Consider the following 18,766-nt stretch of genomic DNA (forward strand, 5'->3'; position numbering starts at 1 on the left):
TGAGGCATCACTGTAGGCTCTGGATTAGCGCTTAACCCCTTAAGTATACTATCCCCCTTCTGTTGTCTGAGGCATTATTGTAGGCTCTGGATTAGCGTTTAACCCCTTGACTCTCGAGCCTTGGTGAACAGAGATCGTGTATAATATCACCGTGACATGAATTCTTGGTGCAATTCCGACTTTATATGTGCAATTTTAAGTGTAAACTTTTGCTGAACGAAAGCAATGCAGTCCCAAGAAGGGGACGTCCAAATAGAGATAATGGTGACTGATACACTGACGTGTGAACCCAGTACGTAAGTCTCTGGACATGTGAACCCAGTACGTAAGTCTCTGGACATGTGAACCCAGTACGTAAGTCTCTGGACATGTGAACCCAGTACGTTAGTCTCTGGACATGTGAACTCAGTACGTAAGTCTCAGGACAGGTGAACCCAGTACGTAAGTCTCTGGACAGGTGAACCCAGTACGTTAGTCTCTGGACAGGTGAACCCAGTACGTAAGTCTCTGGACATGTGAACCCAGTACGTTAGTCTCTGGACAGGTGAACCCAGTACGTTAGTCTGTGGACAGGTGAACCCAGTACGTAAGTCTCTGGACATGTGAACCCAGTACGTAAGTCTCTGGACATGTGAACCCAGTACGTAAGTCTCTGGACATGTGAACCCAGTACGTAAGTCTCTGGACAGGTGAACCCAGTACGTAAGTCTCTGGACAGGTGAACCCAGTACGTAAGTCTCTGGACATGTGAACCCAGTACGTAAGTCTCTGGACATGTGAACCCAGTATGTAAGTCTCTGGACAGGTGAACCCAGTACGTAAGTCTCTGGACATGTGAACCCAGTATGTAAGTCTCTAAACAGGTGAACCCTGTACCTAAGTCTCTGGACATGTGAACCCAGTACGTAAGTCTCTGGACATGTGAACCCAGTACGTAAGTCTCTGGACATGTGAACCCAGTACGTAAGTCTCTGGACATGTGAACCCAGTATGTAAGTCTCTGGACAGGTGAACCCAGTACGTAAGTCTCTGGACAGGTGAACCCAGTACGTAAGTCTCTGGACAGGTGAACCCAGTACGTTAGTCTCTGGACATGTGAACCCAGTACGTAAGTCTCTGGACATGTGAACCCAGTATGTAAGTCTCTGGACATGTGAACCCAGTACGTAAGTCTCTGGACAGGTGAACCCAGTACGTAAGTCTCTGGACATGTGAACCCAGTATGTAAGTCTCTAAACAGGTGAACCCTGTACCTAAGTCTCTGGACATGTGAACCCAGTACGTAAGTCTCTGGACATGTGAACCCAGTACGTAAGTCTCTGGACATGTGAACCCAGTATGCAAGTCTCTAAACAGGTGAACCCTGTACCTAAGTCTGTGGACATGTGAACCCAGTACGTAAGTCTCTGGACATGTGAACCCAGTATGTAAGTCTCTGGACAGGTGAACCCAGTACGTAAGTCTCTGGACAGGTGAACCCAGTACGTTAGTCTCTGGACATGTGAACCCAGTACGTAAGTCTCTGGACATGTGAACCCAGTACGTAAGTCTCTTGACATGTGAACCCAGTAGGTTAGTCTGTGAAGGAAGGCCACCGCAAACTTGGAAGACCCTGCAACCGCTTCAAGGACACCTTGAAGACAAACCTCAAAGCCTGTGACATAGACATCGTTTCCTGGGAAACTGATTCTCTGTGGCATAAAGACGTTTGAAAACAAGAGAACGCTGGCCATTAAGGAGAAGCGTGAGCGAAGGAAGCAGGGCTCAACTTCTGGAGACGTTTTCCCTTGCAACACCTGTGGGAAGTGCTGCGCATCTAGAATCGGTCTCTTCTCTCATATGAAGACACACACCGACAGATAAGCCTGCCTGCCTACTCATCCGTCGGTCCGACGGGAGACTCCATCAGTCTCTGGTGACTGCCCTTCGCTGGGGAGCATTGACGTCAGCGGCAGTGAAGGGGTTAAATACGCACGAGGAACGGGTACTTCTTGGTGCTGGGCTCTATATTTCTCACATTGTGTTCCCACGGTTCTTTATTCTCATAGCTTTAATAGTATATGACCTCATCATTTTGTGAACGGTGGGAAAACGGACCCGATGGAAAACAACCACAGTGTTTTGAAGCGAGGACACCTGTTAGGTTAGTACAACTCTTTGTTGTTCAACTTTACTGTCATTCAGGTCCAGCTGGAAAAAAAGCTTATTATTTTTTTGGGGGGTCACACGGCTCTGAATTCGTGAATGGCATGCTGGGTGCGTGCGTGCGCGTGAATGTGTGCGTGCACGCGCGCGCGCGCGCGCGTGTGTGTGTGTGCGCGCGCGCGCTCCGTGCCTGTGTACCTTACCACGTATGGAGATAATTGAGCAAGAAAGCAAGCGATTCAGTAAATAAATGAACAGATGCTTAAATAAAACAAAAATAACACACACACACACACACACACACACACACACACACACACACACACACACACACGAAACCCCACGAGATGAGTTTTCAATAGGAACGTAATCATGTAATTCCACGACCATGCAAAAACAAATAAAAAGTATGAATGAAGCAACAATAAAACGATTATCGGAATGAATGACTGTCCGAACGATGGAGTGGAGGAACGAGCATACGAAGAAATTTATAAATACCAACAGGAGACTATGGGATACTGTTACAATAACGGATAATGGGAGAGGAGAAACATCACGGGTGTTGAGGACACCGCTTTGTGTGTGTGTGTGTGTGTGTGTGTGTGTGTGTGTGTGTGTGTGTGTGTGTGTGTGTGTGTCTGTGTGTGTGTGTGTGTGTGTGTGTGTGCGTGTGGTTGTATGAGTGCGTATGCGCTTACTTGCACGCTTGATTGAGGTTTCCTGTTTTAAAGGCCTAACGGCTTATGGGGTAGGTTAAGTCCTGCCGGGAGAAGGCGGGTGAGAGGGAAGGTGGAGGAGGAAAACGGAAGGCGGTGATGGTTGTTGGGGGGAAAGGAGTGGGTGAGGAGGGTGGGGTGCGGGGGGCGGGGGGGGGGGGGGGAGAGGGGAAGATATCAGCGTGGATCGACTGTCGACATTGGAGAAGCTACTTCCTGTGAGCAATGGTGACAGGATATGAAACACAGAGACAGACAGACAGACAGACAGACAGACTTGTATAAAAAGGAGAGGTGCAGAGAGTTAGCAGAAAGAGAGAGAGAGAGAGAGAAAGGTAAAGAGCTGACAGAGAGCGACAGACGGGAGAGAAAAAGGCGGAGAGAGCGAGACAGCAGACAGTAGGACATGAAAGGTGGGTGGTGACACAGGTAAAGAGTATAGAGCTTCAGGAGTATGCGCAAAAGCAAGCTGTCTCAATAAATAAATAATTACGTAAAGACAGACATGCGGACGCAAGCTGACAGAGAGAGACAGACAATCAAACATAAAGAGACAACGATAGACAACGACATACATAACAGTTGAAGAACCAAACAAAGTAAGAGAGACAGACAGAAAGAAAGGGGGATGGGGGTGTGGGAGGTGGAGAACGAAACATAAAAACGAGAGACACAGTTCAAACAGACAGACACAGTTTTAAATAGAACATAAGAAGGCAAGAAAGACAATAAAAGAAACGAAAAATAGAAAGAAAAGAAAGAAGGGGGAAAAAACCAAAAAAACAAAAACCACCTTCACGATGAAAACAAAAGCCTGTAAGACCTCCTAACAGGACAGACGCAGACAGCGGACGGCTGAAAAAGAGGCAGGGGAGATAGTGGGACGACCTCCACACACACGAAAAGAAAAGAGCGAAGGACTGATGAGACAGGGGACAGCAACACAGGTTACAGAGAGAGAGAGAGAGAGGAAAAGAAAGACAAACGGATATGAACGGAGTGGCAAACGCTTCTCGAATTTCAGTCAAGGAGCGTCCCTGAGAAGAAGGAAATGGGGTGGAGGGTTGGTGGTGGTGAAGGGCTTCAGAGAGGGCTGTGGGGGTGGGGCGAAAAAAAAAAAAAGTGGTGACCTAGGGGCAGAGAACCGAACGTGGCAACAATTCTTGCTCCCCCCCCCCACCCCCCGCCGCTCCGCTCCCTCCCATTCATTTCATGTCCGCTGCTGTCTTCTTGTCCCGTTCCGTACGGTCGGCTGCAGAACTTAACGAGGTTCGTATCGTCTGTCTCTATCATGTCGCAGTCTATGTGTCAGTAATGGGCGGTGTTTAGACAAAATGTTTGTTTGTTTGTTTGTTTTTCGTCACAATAAATAAAACAAATTTAAGACTAAGTGTGGTAAAATATGTACAAAGTCAACACAGTTATACACGACATTGACTAAAATATACATATGTAGGACTATGTGACATAAAAAAAAAATGTAAATCGACACAGGCGCCATCGCAGTAAATCACACAGGTGCAAATCACAGCAGAACAAAGAACATCACATTCACCATTGTCAAAAATAAACACCAGAGAACCAAGTATCACGAAAAACACACCTAACTCATCACAGATGCATACAGAACAAAACAAAGAGCACACCCAGCAACAAAAATCACAGCAAGTATATGCAGATGGAAAACTTTCAGTGTGAGAAGCACAGTTGAAAAGATATGCTTTGAGTGCTCTCTTGAATGTGGGTGTTGTGGCGTAACGGAGGTGTGAGGGCAGAGAATTCCACTGTTTAGGTGCAACAAAAGAAAAGGAACGTTCGCCGTAATAAGTGGAGGAATGAATAAATGAATGTAGGTAAATGGTTGGATCGATGAATGAATGTAAGAAATTAATGACTGCTCTCGCTGAGGCAACCCGACACTAATGTGCGCATCAACAACAGAAAAAAACAACCCAACCTATTAATGGCTCCCAGCACCCCAGTCTGCATGAAAATATGTTAACGTTCGTGTGTGAATTCTAATTGCCTATGGCTCAGGAGATCCAAAGAGAGACAGAGAAAGAAAGAGAGAGAGAGGGGAGGGGGGGGGGGGGGGCAGGGAGGAGGGAGTGGGAGAGGAAGAGAAGCAGACAGACAGGCCGATTGAAACACTAAGAGAGAGAGAGATGGAGAGGGAGGGAGAGAGAGAGAGAGTTAATCACATTCACACTCGTAACACCCCATCTACAGAAAGAAGCACAGTAGGAGTTACGGCCCACGAACACAAAAGAAGAACAAGAAAGGACATGACAAGCACCTTCAGAACGTTATAAATCATACATACGCTATGTCAATGTGCACAACAACAACAACAGCAACAACTAATCATTTTCAGAGCACGTGCAACAGTGTCTTCAAAGGATCGCAAAACCCGTTCTTAACAAGCAGGAACAAAACAGAACAGCAAGCCGAGGCATCACAAAGGAAAATGCAACACAACTCAGTCCTGCCAATAAGCATGACGACCCGGTCTGAACGAGTTGTCCAAAGAAAAAAAACAAACAAAAAACCCACATCGTATTATGATGAAAATAAGCAGGTGTGAAAATATGTCTGTTTTGCTTATCGTTTATCGCGTCCATAGCGTTGTGTGCGCGTCCTTCAGTGACGGAGGAAATGAGATCCACATGACGTCTCTGTCACTCTGTCCGTCCGCCTGTGTGTGTGTGTGTGTGTGTGTGTGTGTGTGTGTGTGTGTGTGTGTGTTCGATTAGTTTCAGATATACATGTTCGAACAAGGCCATTTCGAAATTGGTCCACCTGGTTGCCAGAACTCACTGCACACACACACACACACACACACACACACACACACACGCACAAACACACACACACACACACACACACACACACATACACACACACAAGTTCTATTAAAAAAAAGAAAAGAAAAGAGCGTTGTGAATATTTAGAAAAACTGAAACAAGCAACATTATCAACACGGCCTGACTACTTCGTTTGCTTCCTTTATTATGATGATTTTTTTTTATATATACAAATGTATTCATTTATCCTATCTCTTGACAAATGATTTAACACGGACGCGATAATAGACCCGATAATATCTTAAGATGGGGATCATTAGGCCTAATGTGGCATGCCTTGCCTGACTTTTTATTTTTCTTTCTTCTTTTTTTTTATTCCGTGAAATACGATAACAGAAGCGAATTAAAATCACATTGAAATGCAGGTTTTTTGTGTATGTTTTTTTAAAATGTGTTTTGTTATCTTTTGTCATCACATCCCGTTCAACCAGTTTTATTTTGGTCGATCATTCTTGTCTACATATATATATATATATATTTTTTTTTTTTTTTTTTGTAAGCATCAAACAAAGAAAAACAAACAACAAACATGTATATGGCGGGAAACTGGGCACTTTTTTGTACCGCTTCTGAACAGCAACAACATCAACAACAAGAAAACAGAATTGCAAATTACCCTCATGCACACGTGCGCACTAACAAAGAAACGTGAGAGAGAGAGAGAGAGAGAGAGAGAGAGAGAGAGAGAGACGGAAGAGAGAGAGAGAGACAGACAGACAGAGACAGAGAGAGAGAGAGAGAGAGAGAGAGAGAGAGAGAGAGAGAGAGAAAATGAGCTTGAACGAGTAATCTAAAGAAAAGACAGGGGAAGTTGGTTATAAAAATAAAGGATGTAACTCTGTTGTCGAAATGATCAAGCATATTCTTTTTCATTTGTGTCCATATCGTTTCCAAATTTCTCCTTTGGAAAATAACAGGACCCCCCACCCCCCCCCCCCCCCACCCCCCCCCCAACAAAAAAGCCAACAACAACAACCCCCAAAAACAACAACAAAAAACACACACAAAAACCCAACGAAACAAAACAAAAAACGTCCTGGACATTAGTTTCCTTGAGAAGTTTTCTTTCATCAGATTTTTCATGCGGACATAATTAATTCAAGCTGAGCAACTTCCTCAATTCGTTGACTGTGCAATCACCTCCCTGTTGTTTATTCCACTGCCCCTTCTGTTTGAACATTGTCACTGTGAAGTGATCCAGACTACATTTCCCTTGCGTTTTTTTCTTCTTGTTATTGTTTGTTATCATTATTGTAACTCGGCTTATATCACAGATTGACGTAAGTTTACATTTGGGCCAACAGCAAAGTGAGAGCTGTATTATCAATGGTTTCTCCAGACTCCAAACTAGGAGGCAAACTGCACTGGCTAGTGCTGCAGCCTTGTGGGCTAGTGGGCCTTTGGGAACCATCCCAACGCCGACTGTCCTAAAACCCTCTTGGCCAAGAGAGTGGGGATGTACTTGGGCAAGACACTCTCCACTATAATCAAATTCTAGCCCAAATAGTCGGAACAGCAGTTGCCTCCTCTGCTGTTCTGATGGTCATAGTCGGACACGACTGACTATCATATATATATATAATTATAACAATTGTAAAAATAAACGAATAACCAATTAAAAAGATAATCAACTGTCCTTAATGATTCAAAACATAATTTTTTTCCTACTTTTCCACGCTCACGTTACGAAGTCGTCATCGGTTTCGATCAACCATGCGTTTTGACTTTTCTACTCGCCGCAGATAAACCATCTTGATCACGATTAATATCGCACAATATATCTTAATAACGAATCCAACACAACATAATATAGCAGTGAGGTACAGCCAAGGATCAGTTCACCCACGCCTGAGACTGTCATTTAAACACCGGCAGAATCACTGCATTCGGACAGATCAAAAGAATTCCACAAACAAATCGGCAATGGGGAAAAAAAGAGAAAAAAACCCCACGAGAGACCAAGCCACTGGCTCCCACGAGACTTGTCAGACATTCAAACGAAAAGACCAACACGCCAGTCCGGGAAATAAAAGAAAAGCTGGCGAGGTCCGCTTGTCTGAATTAACCCTACAAGTTTAATGTTTGACTCTTACGCTTCATTTAATCCAGTGAGATTTTTTCCTTTCATTCTCTGCGCTGCTTCAAAAAACTCTCTCCCTCTCTCCCCTCTCCTTCGGTCGAATTTTCGATGACAGTTAGAATAGCGGGATTTCCATTTCAAAAGCGAAGTCATTTGCTTCTCCGTCCTTGAGATTCTAATCTATGGTAACGGGACAAAGGGTTAAAATCTACGTTGGGGTCAAGGATCTCCGTGTCATTCACACTGGGGGTGTCAAGGTCTGTGAGAGTGACAGTAGCAGAGAGGACTGAGCAGTGGGATCTATTACACTCACTCTATTCAGACTTCTTTTTTTATAGTTCAGGTACTCATGATTTTGAAGTTAGATGTATCTGCCAGAGAATGAAATACTGATAGGTAACGGAAACATATAATTTTACATATTTTTTTTGAAAGGATTTTTTTTTTTTTTACAGCGTTCAGCATTATCTTTGCAGATTATCCATCCATATTTTGCTTAATTCAGTTTAGACGATGTCTTGATGTTCTGCACGTCTTTCAAAGAGAAAAAGAAAAAGAACAAAAACAAAAGAAAAAAATGGAATTCAATAATACCATGACAGCAGAACTACTGAATACTGGATTCTGAGAGCGTAACAGTCAAACAAAAAGAAAGGAATGAATAAATAATTGAATGAATGGATAATGAATATAAAAAAAGGATAAAAGAAACAGTAAGATTGAACGAAAGAATAATAATTAAGTGGAGCTCCACAAAGTACAATTGTGGTTTCCTCTTTAAAAAACAACAACAACAACAACAAAAACAAACAAACACAAAAAAACCGAGACGGCGATAATTTTAAACATTCTCATTATAACAGAAGTTTGTGAACACTTGCCGACGTATCTTCAAACTACGACACACCATAAGTGATCTACGGTCTCAGGGACCTTCCAACAATTCCATGGAGATAAAAGTGAATGCATTTCCCATTTAAAACAAATGCCAGGACCCCCACACCCAACCCCCTCCCACCCTCGGATCGTCAGATGGACCTCCTACCAGGGCAAACATCCAGGACCAGCCCCCGTCGAACAACGATACCCTGTCCAGACCAAGACCCCCGCACTGAACAGACTGACCTTTCAGGGCGTAAGCCAATAGGTCGTAAAACTCAAACAACTCTAATTTACAACACACAAATTCCCCGCAGCAAGAGGAAAGTCTGACTCAAGTTTCGGAAGACATGACCCTAGTGGCGAATGCTAAAAACGTCGTTAAACTCCAATCGTCCTGCTGGAAAGAGTACTCGAGTTTTACGTGACACTCACCTCGGGCGTTATGGCCAACGGGCGATAACTATCCCCGGAAGCTGGGGGTAAGGGAGCTTGTCTGAAACCGTACTAACACCAACCAGAACCACCAGAACTATCTAAAATCATACTGACACCACCAGAACTATCTAAAACCATATAGACACCACCAGAGCTATCCGAAACCATACTGATACCACCAGAACTATTTAAAATCATACTGACACCACCAGAACTATTTAAAACCATACTACCCACCAGAACTATCTGAAACCATACTGACACCACCAGAACTATCTAAAACCATACTGACACCACCAGAATTATTTAAAACTATACTACCCACCAGAATCATACTACCCACCAGAACTATCTGAAACCATTCTGACACCACCAGAACTATCTGAAACCATACCGACACCACCAGAACTATCTAAAACCATACTACCCACCAGAACTATCTGAAACCATTCTAACACCACCAGAACTATCTGAAACCATACCGACACCACCAGAACTATCTAAAACCATACTGACACCACCAGAACGACTTCATGTTGAGAACAGCAGCGAAAATGCCAACTTTTAATGTTGGCTAATTGTGATTCGAACTCACAGCATTTGGTCTGCGGGCTCGGCGCCGATGACCCTGCATAACTCGAGGTCTTTGAAAGGGAAAGCATAAACACTAACATCTGGGAATATTAGTGTCTATGGTGAAAGCCACAGCACATGATTCAATAAGACTTAAGTTTGAAATGGATACAGAAATGCGGTAAAAGTAATCTGATGGGATCTTTCTGCTCCTTTTCAACTAGCTGTATATTTGCATTTTTGTGGGTTACACATTATAACCCAGATGCTTAAGATAATTTACTGTTGTTTTTTTTCCTTTCGGGACTGAACTGAAGGGGCAATAGAAACCAGAAAATAACTTGATGCGTGTGTGTGTGTGTGTGTGTGTGTGTGTGTGTGTGTGTGTGTGTGTGTGTGTAGTGTGTGTGTGTGTGTGTGTGTGTGTTACAAAATCAAAGTCAAGATTTCACAAAGGGTGTCTCAAGCTTCTTACATTTCGTTTCACTGACATGGTTCAGTGTATGGTGCTACTAACTCAGGAACCAACCTTGCTTGTGACAGCCAAGAATTGCTTCAGAAGGGGATGGTCGGCACCTTCAATCACCAAAGTCCTCAGGCCCCGTACATCGGTGTGCTGTGTGTCTTTGTGACAAACCCCCCATTTCCCACGAGAGATCTGGGCCACACGCTGTTGACCGTGTCAGATTTATGACGGCCTCTTAGCGAAACATCTTATCACAGAAATCACACGCTCACGGGCCCTTTCTTTTTCCTTCAAAAACCTCTTTTGAAATCTATCTCATGCTTGAGAAGAACTCGGGTTTGAAGACTGACAAGTGAAAAAAATTGAAGAGAAATTCATACCGGGGACGCCATCAGAGGGTGCTAAAAGCCGGCTGGCAGGGAGGCCTGGGCGAAAAGACGATCGGTGAACTATGTCTAATGGGTGGTCACTGGGGGGACGGAGCCCCCGTGGAGAACAAGACAACGATTCGTTCGCATCGCCTCCGTCACTGTGGTGCTCAATGGGAGGTGATCAATCCACGAGAGTGTTGTCTTCCACATGGAATTCGTGGACGTCTTGTTTTCCGGATGAGGGGATGGAATGCTGGGTTGGGTACGACGTGGCGAGGGGGGAGTGCGGGGAGTAAACATGACAACAGGTAGAGGAGCGGAAGCCGACAACGTGAGAAACGGAGACAAGTCTTTTGTGTCGTGTTGACTGATTTGTTGAAACAATCCTGAACTGTCTGAAATAACAGATGCCAACCGTCATTTTATTTATATAGAGTGGGCCTGATAGTTGAATTATTTGTGCGTTCGAGGACGCGCGCGCATGAATGCATTCTTGTGTGTTTTGTGTCTGATGTATTATTGTAAAGCGATTCAAGAGGTTTGAAAGCGCCATATATATATATATGTTTTCTTCTTCTTCTTCTTCTTCTTAGTGGTAGTAGTAGTATGATTATGATTATAATTACCATTATCATGATCAAATCCAACATTTCGGGAAAGCGAACCGGCAGCGGCACGAGCGCACGAGACCAAGCAGCAATATCATGGCGTGGACAAATCATTCCATATTCCTAATACTTCTCACCTTGCTTTGACCGTTCATCGTTTAACTGTTACCGGACTGAAAATGAAGATAACCGCGATGAGTCGTTTAAAGAGCACACTTCTAGATGTCGGCGCATGTGCAGGGGAAAAGGTCTGGCTGTTTGGGTTTTTTTCGTTGTAATTCTGAACAATTTCCAACTGAACCTGTACGCGTGTACATACGAGTGAACGTGGGGGTTGCAGCCCACGAAAGAAGAAGAAGCAGAAGATCTCTAAAAAAAATTGTTAACTTTGTCGTTTTTATTTTTCAGTCGACGAAGCTGACTGATGTTTCGCACTATATTAGGTTCAGGTACTAAATGTTGTTTTTCATCCGTCTTTTCCAGGAGTGCCAGACGAAGCCAGGAGGCCGCACGTGGAGACAACGACACCCCAAGGAAACGCACTCCCTGCTGGATACCCATCCGGAAACGATCTTCATTCCCCTCACCTCCTGACGTCACTTCCGACGAGTGTGATCAAACGTTCTGGGACGACTGCGATAAACGGAAGCAGGGTGACACACCCTGACCAAAACGTGCTCAGACACCGTGTTCCACATCAGTCACCGAGTTTCATCACGATCACCAAAGACTTCATCAAGCTGCCCAGACAGTTGTTCGCCGAAAGGCCGGACCAGCGGGTGGAAACCCCGCGACATCCAACAGTCTCTCCCGACAAACGTGACTCTCTCGACCCCCGGTCACCAGCCGACAGAGACCAGCCTTGTTTCCAGCAGAGGAGGCCGGACAAGCCCAGCAAAGATGACAGGTTCAGTTTCACGGAAGGCAGCTGTGGTGTTCCGACGACGAACGGCATCACGAAGGAGGAGCTCTGCAGCCCGCGCCACGCGCAGCAGAGCCAAGCTCCTCAGTGGAATATCGACTTCAGCAACCGACCCCACGCTCACTGCCTCGACTCAGCGATGTCTTCAAATCGCGGAACAGAATCGTATCCGGTCTCCAGCGTGACATCGCCGACGGTTTTGAAGACGGAGATGTCTTCACCTGGAAGGCTTTCCACTGTGGAACTGATGGAGTGGACAAAGAAGAGTTCACGCTGTGCTCTGACTGTCGCCCCGTCGTCCCAGGCTCCTTTGAAGCAGATGTGTCCTCCCCCCACCTCCTCCGTGTCCAGACTGTCGTCTGTGCCGGCTCACTTTCCGCACCATTCTGTCTACGGTACAGGGATCCCAGAAAACCTGTCCCCTCCCCCCGCCCTGTCCGTGGGCCTCAAGTTTGGCATGACGCCCAGCTCTCCCGTGACGCCACAAAGACTCCTCCGACCCACGCCTTTGGGCTTTGGGGCCCAGTACTGCGAGAAGGATGACGACACTCAATCCACGTCATCAGCGTCGTCCTCTCTGTCGTCAGGATCGACGCTGTCGCCTCGACGACCTGAAAGAATGACGACACAGACAGATGTGCGTCATGGGTATTCTACGTCAACGCCGTCACCCATGACGTCACCGTCGTCTCATGGGCAGCTTTCTCCCGTTGTGAGTTTAAGTCTTGTCATTTCTCTCCCAATTCATGTTGATTGCATATATATTGGTCTACATTCTGTTTCCATTGTCTTGTAACACTGATATAGACTTCGCGGTCGACCGACTCTAAGCCATACCTAAAGTACATATAATGCTTTTAATGATTATTTCATACGTGTAGGAAGTTCACTGTTATAGCGATCCTTTCAAACAGATACTTACAATCTCTCCATTCCAAATCAATTCTGCACACGCTCAGTCAAAGTCCGTTCTTTTCTTTTATTACTCACTGAACTGGCTTCTTGTGGGTTATTGACGAAATACATATCACCCCAAGTTAACATCGAAGATATTCACATCTTTCGTTCCTATATCCTCAGCACAGAAAGGAAACTCTGTCCCTTTACACAGACTTCATTCCAGTTAAGCCTCGGAAGAAAATTAAACTCCACGGACGAGCGGTTTAAAATCCCGCGCGGCAATTCAGCCGATATCGCGGAATGTGTTTTTAAGCCGAAAGGGAGAAGGAAAAAGAATAACATTTTCTTACCTCAGCACGCGTGTTTGAACGCTGTCCCCGAATTCTGAATACAGATTCCGATCTTTTTTTCTTTACTCTTTTGCCACGTTTGACCCCCACGGAATGAACAAACTCTAGCCACGGCGATGGTTTTGATCAAAAGCAGCATTGTCCCCAACCCAGTCCTTAACCAACCGTACTTGTTTGTAAGGTTACGATCGCGCCACGTGCTCATTGTTCGGGAGACGTTCGCGATCGACTCGAGAAGCCACATATTTGAATTGACAATCCGCCATGCATGATTCGGCGAAATGGGTATTCGTGACGGTGGGTTGCAATATGATCATCGCGCGGCGTATCGCGTGGAAACGTGTTGCCCGAGGGAGAGGCTCGGATCAAACAAATTGAAGTTTTTGTTCGAGAGGGGGAGGCCGGGGGGTGGAGGGGGAGCGGGGGGAGACGAGGAAAGAACTGGGATGGGAGTCGGTGGAGGGTAGGAGGCCCTGGGAAGGGGGAGAGGGGATGTCATGTTAGTGATGAGAAAGAGCGCTGCATGCCTGTGTGGACTAATATCGCCCTCCCCCCTTCTCCCCTCACCCCCTTCCTCCCCAAAGAGCGCATGTGATGTGACTGCAGCCTCTTTTGTGGCGGGGCGTCTCTAAAGGAAACAGCATACTACACATTGCGCTTGTGGAAAATGTTCTTTTTTTTTTCTTTTCTACTTGTAGCTACCTACCTATAAATGGTGAATGCTACCCAAGAAATTATTAAATTTCTTTTTCAATTTGTATGGAAATAAGAGTTCGATTCCCCTCCCCCCCCATACCCCACCTCTCTCTCTCTCTCTCTCTCACACACACACACACCAAATAATGCTTCTGAAGAAGGTTGATTAATTCTTTTCTTCATTTTATTCTATGTCTGCTTCTCTACCTGTGCAGTGTTCATACTATCATCGCTTTATACTCCTCAATCTTTTATTGTGAAAAACAATGTTTTTCAAAGAATAGTTTGTGTGAAGCATTTATCAAATATGATTGACTAATATATTAACCTAAAAATGTTTTTTTAAAGCTTGCATTCCTTGTGTGATGCTGCTCCAGGTGATCTGTTTTCTGAATCTCTCATAGGTGTTCTCAAAGTCGTCTGGAGCGAACTATTCTACAAGGAAAAAAAGCACTGTCATCTTCATGTGTCCTTTAAAATAACAGCATTCGCAGTGCCATAATTCTTTGTACCATTCTCATTTACAACCAGGATAACTTTACTACCTGTATCCTAGGAATTGTGTTGAATATCTAATAATCTATCAGACCATTGCCGACAGGAATAGCTTCTTTCTTTTTTCGCCTGATGTCAGACTGTTCTCTCCGGGTCTCATTCTCAAACACACACACACACACACGAACGCATTAACGCACGCACGCGCACACACACACACACACACACGCACACATGCGCGCGCGCACACACGCACACACACACGCATATGCGCGCATACACGCACGCACTTTTCGACACTTTAAGAATTCTCCTATTTCAAGTACACACCCTACTCACTTTTCTTTCAAATTAATTACAGCAAGAGATCATAAAATATACGAGAAAACGATCTTTTCCATAAATATATACATAAAAAAACAGCCTCCAGATTCCTGCCAGTCAAATACTTACCAAGAAACGAAGATGCCTTTTTGACAGACGCCACTGACGAACTGATCACGTGTTTCAGAGCCCAGGACTGAAGCCAGTTGAAATGGTGAACGGGGGCTATGGATTCAAGAACCCAATCCTCACACAAACTGCCCCCTCCGCCCACAGCGAGCAAAACATGGCTACGGGTGAGTGGCCGCTACACAGAAACCTGTTTTAACTGTATAGTTTTCTACTTCGTGTACTGTTTCTACTTTCTACTTTTTTCTTTCCATCATTGTGTGAACGCTTCTTTGAGACTGAGAGGCGAGGAACAGGAGCCGCGGAGACAAAGGACAACAGAACAAGATGGCACAAACTAGTATGAATGATGGTAGAAAAGGATATGGGCAACGCAAAGAATGGCTTGAAGACAGACAGACGGACGGACACATAAACACACAAGCACGTACGCATGCATGCATGCACATACATACGCGCGTAAGTACACAATCATAATTATACGCACAGGCAGACTTGACATGAGTGAGAGATGGGGGTGTGGGGGGGTTAGGGGGGGGGGGGGCGGAAGTTTTGCAGCGATCATGTATAATTTGCTTCTGTTGGTATCACACGAGTTTACAGTTGATAATGACACGTTTTACGCACATTATTTTGAAAAACAAACAAACGAGAACAAATCACGTAATATGATAAAAAAAAAAAACAACAACACTTAAAACATACAACAAAACACTCTGTAACCGCCCCGCACTCAGTTCTCAAAGCAACGCAACACCTGTGTTTACCTGCAGACGCACGGACCCAGGAGGGGGAGTTCCGGTGCCAGGTGTGTGACAAACGGTTCCGCATCCAGCGTCTGTTGACCCGCCACATGAAGTGCCACAGCGAGGTGAAGCGCTTCCTCTGCTCCATCTGCCGCAAAGGGTTCAACGACACCTTCGACCTCAAGAGGCACACCAGAACTCACACAGGTGGGTGAATGATGACGAATGATTAATGAATACTTACGTAGTGCCTATGCTCGGTCAGAGACCAAGCTCTAAGCGCTTTACAAACACGGGGTCATTTGCACAATAGACTGCCTACCTGGGTAAAGCCGACTGACGGCTGCCATTGGGCGCTCATCATTCGTTTCCTGTGTCATTTAATCAGATTTCAGGCACGTACACGTACACACTCAGACAGACATGTAACATTATACCTGTATGACCGTTTTTATTTATCTATCCCGCCATGTAGGCAGCCATACTCCGTTTTCGGGGGTGTGCATGCTGAGTATGTTCTTGTTTCCATAAACCACCGAACGCTGATATGGATTACATGATCTTTAACGTGCGTATTTGTTCTTCTGCGTGCATACACACACGAATGGGGTTCAGGCACAAGCAGGTCTGCACATAATTATGTTGATTTGGGAAAAATCTCCACCCTTTACCCACCAGGCGCCGTTACCGAGATTCGAATCCGGGACCCTCAGATTGAAAGTCCAACGCTTTAACCACTCGGCTATTGCGCCCGTCACTTTTTTTTTTTTTTTTTTTTTTAATAACCAGTGTGGCCTGTTTTGCTGTGTGCAGGGGTGAAGCCCTTCAAGTGTCAGTGCGGCAAGGCCTTCACGCAGCGCTGCAGCCTCGAGTCGCACGAGCGCAAGGTGCACGGGCACGTGCTGCCCTTCGCCTACAAGGAGCGGCGCACCAAGCTGTACGTGTGCGAGGACTGCGGCAGCACCTCCCACGACCCCGCCCTGCACTTCCTGCACATCCAGAGCCGTCACCCGCACAGCCCCGTCCTCCTCAAGTTCTACGACAAGAGGCAGTTCAAGTTCTCCGACAGCTCCGTCACCAAGATGCTCTGTGAGCCCGTCGGGGGGTCTTCCTTCAGTGGCGGGATCAGGCCCGGGTTGAGGAAGAGCTAGGGGCTGGTGCTGTTGTCGTTTACGTTTACAGCTGGGAAAGTTATCTGAGCAGTTAGAACGACCTGGGGGTGGGTGGGGGGTTAAGCCGGAACTAAGAAAAAGTGCTAGAGGGTTTAGATCGGTCATGATTTGTGTTACAGACTGGAGAATTGTCTTTGTGATGAGGAAGAGGGTTGGAATGGCCAGGACTTGGTGTTACTGCCTTTGATCGAATCTCCGACGGGCGCAATAGCCGAGTGGTTAAAGCGTTGGACTGTCAATCTGAGGGTCCCGGGTTCGAATCACGGTGACGGCGCCTGGTGGGTAAAGGGTGGAGATTTTACGATCTCCCAGGTCAACATATGTGCAGACCTTCTAGTGCCTGAACCCCCTTCCTGTGTATATGCGAGCAGATCAAATACGCACGTTAAAGATCCTGTAATCCATGTCAGCGTTCGGTGGGTTATGGAAACAGGAACATACCCAGCATGCACACCCCCGAAAACGGAGTATGGATGCCTACATGGCGGGGTAAAAATGGTCATACACGTAAAAGCCCACTCGTGTGCATACGAGTGAACGTGGGAGTTGCAGCCCACGAACGCAGAAGAAGAAGAAGAAGAAGATAGAATCTGATCTTTGCTGCGAAAAAGAACTAGGTGGTTTGGAACGGTCACTGTCTACGTTGAGGCTTCTAGATTGAACCTTTTCGTTTTGTCTCAATATCAAGAGATGGTAGAGTGACTGCACCGTGAAAAAAATAGTACTGGTTCAAGGGTTGGGACTGTTGTGACTGGACTAGTGAGTTAAGTGTGGTTCCATGGGGGAAAGGCCAAGACATAAACGACTGTTACCTTCCTGCTGAACGCTGCTCCTCCCGTCCTCAGGAGTCACTCTTTGGGGAATGAAACTTCACAGCAGGCTGGTCAGTGCCGCGACCAGCATAAACTCATGGACGATCTCTGTGCCAGCAACATGGATTCAAAGACTGGACACATAAGATGCTAATATGAACAAAGATGACTGTTCATTCACTTCAATAGTCAATGAGTTGGGTGCAAGTAACAACATTTCAATGGTGCATCATTGATTGTAACACTCTTTCGATCATGTTGTCTATGTGGTTAAATTTTACAGGTATCTGGTGTTCACAACAATAGTTTTTTTTGAAACGGCTCCTGTGTGGAAAAAAGAAAGAAAAAAAGATGTAAAAGCCAAACAACTTGAGTAAAACCATGTATAAATCCACTTTATTGGGTTTTTTTATGACAGCTTTCCTGTGGCGTTAGATATTACTTCAAATACCAGATTATAATCATTATAATTATTTTTATATTACAATCACCACCAACAACATTATTATTATTATTGTGGTTGTTGTTGATGTTAATATTGATGTTGTTGTTCTCGTTGTTTCGTAAAATGAAATAAAACACGATCTCATGTACATTAAAAAAAATGTGTCACTTGTCCTGAAACCGATGTGTTTAAAGTACAGGTTTTTCAGTTAACGGTGCTGAAGGGTGAGTGGGTGTGTGCGCTGGAGAGTGTGTATGAGAGAGTGAGAGGGCTGTATAGTGTGTATGAGAGAGTGAGAGGGCTGTATAGTGTGTATGAGAGAGTGAGAGGGCTGTATAGTGTGTATGAGAGAGGGCTGTGTAGTGTGTATGAGAGAGTGAGAGGGCTGTATAGTGTGTATGAGAGAGTGAGAGGGCTGTATAGTGTGTATGAGAGAGTGGGAGGGCTGTATAGTGTGTATGAGAGAGTGAGAGGGCTGTATAGTGTGTATGAGAGAGGGCTGTATAGTGTGTATGAGAGAGTGGGAGGGCTGTATAGTGTGTATGAGAGAGTGGGAGGGCTGTATAGTGTGTATGAGAGAGGGCTGGAGAGTGTGTAAGAGAGAGAGTAAGTAGGAGGGGATGGAGAGTGTG

General features: G+C 45.4%; 1 protein-coding gene across 1 annotated transcript in view; it reads left to right on the top strand.

Moving 5' to 3' along the window:
• Positions 1–18,456, top strand: part of LOC143283673 (uncharacterized) — a 31,945-nt gene extending 13,489 nt beyond the window's left edge. The window contains exons 2-5 of the mRNA XM_076589892.1: positions 11,627–12,777; positions 15,018–15,126; positions 15,733–15,912; positions 16,519–18,456. Of these exons, the coding sequence (XP_076446007.1) occupies positions 11,627–12,777; positions 15,018–15,126; positions 15,733–15,912; positions 16,519–16,856 (1,778 nt within the window). The 3' untranslated portion in view covers positions 16,857–18,456. The remainder of the gene's footprint in view (positions 1–11,626; positions 12,778–15,017; positions 15,127–15,732; positions 15,913–16,518) is intronic.
• Positions 18,457–18,766: the final 310 nt, after the last annotated feature.

This window comes from Babylonia areolata, chromosome 7 (genome assembly GCF_041734735.1).
Source record: "Babylonia areolata isolate BAREFJ2019XMU chromosome 7, ASM4173473v1, whole genome shotgun sequence".
Lineage (NCBI taxonomy): Eukaryota > Metazoa > Mollusca > Gastropoda > Neogastropoda > Buccinidae > Babylonia > Babylonia areolata.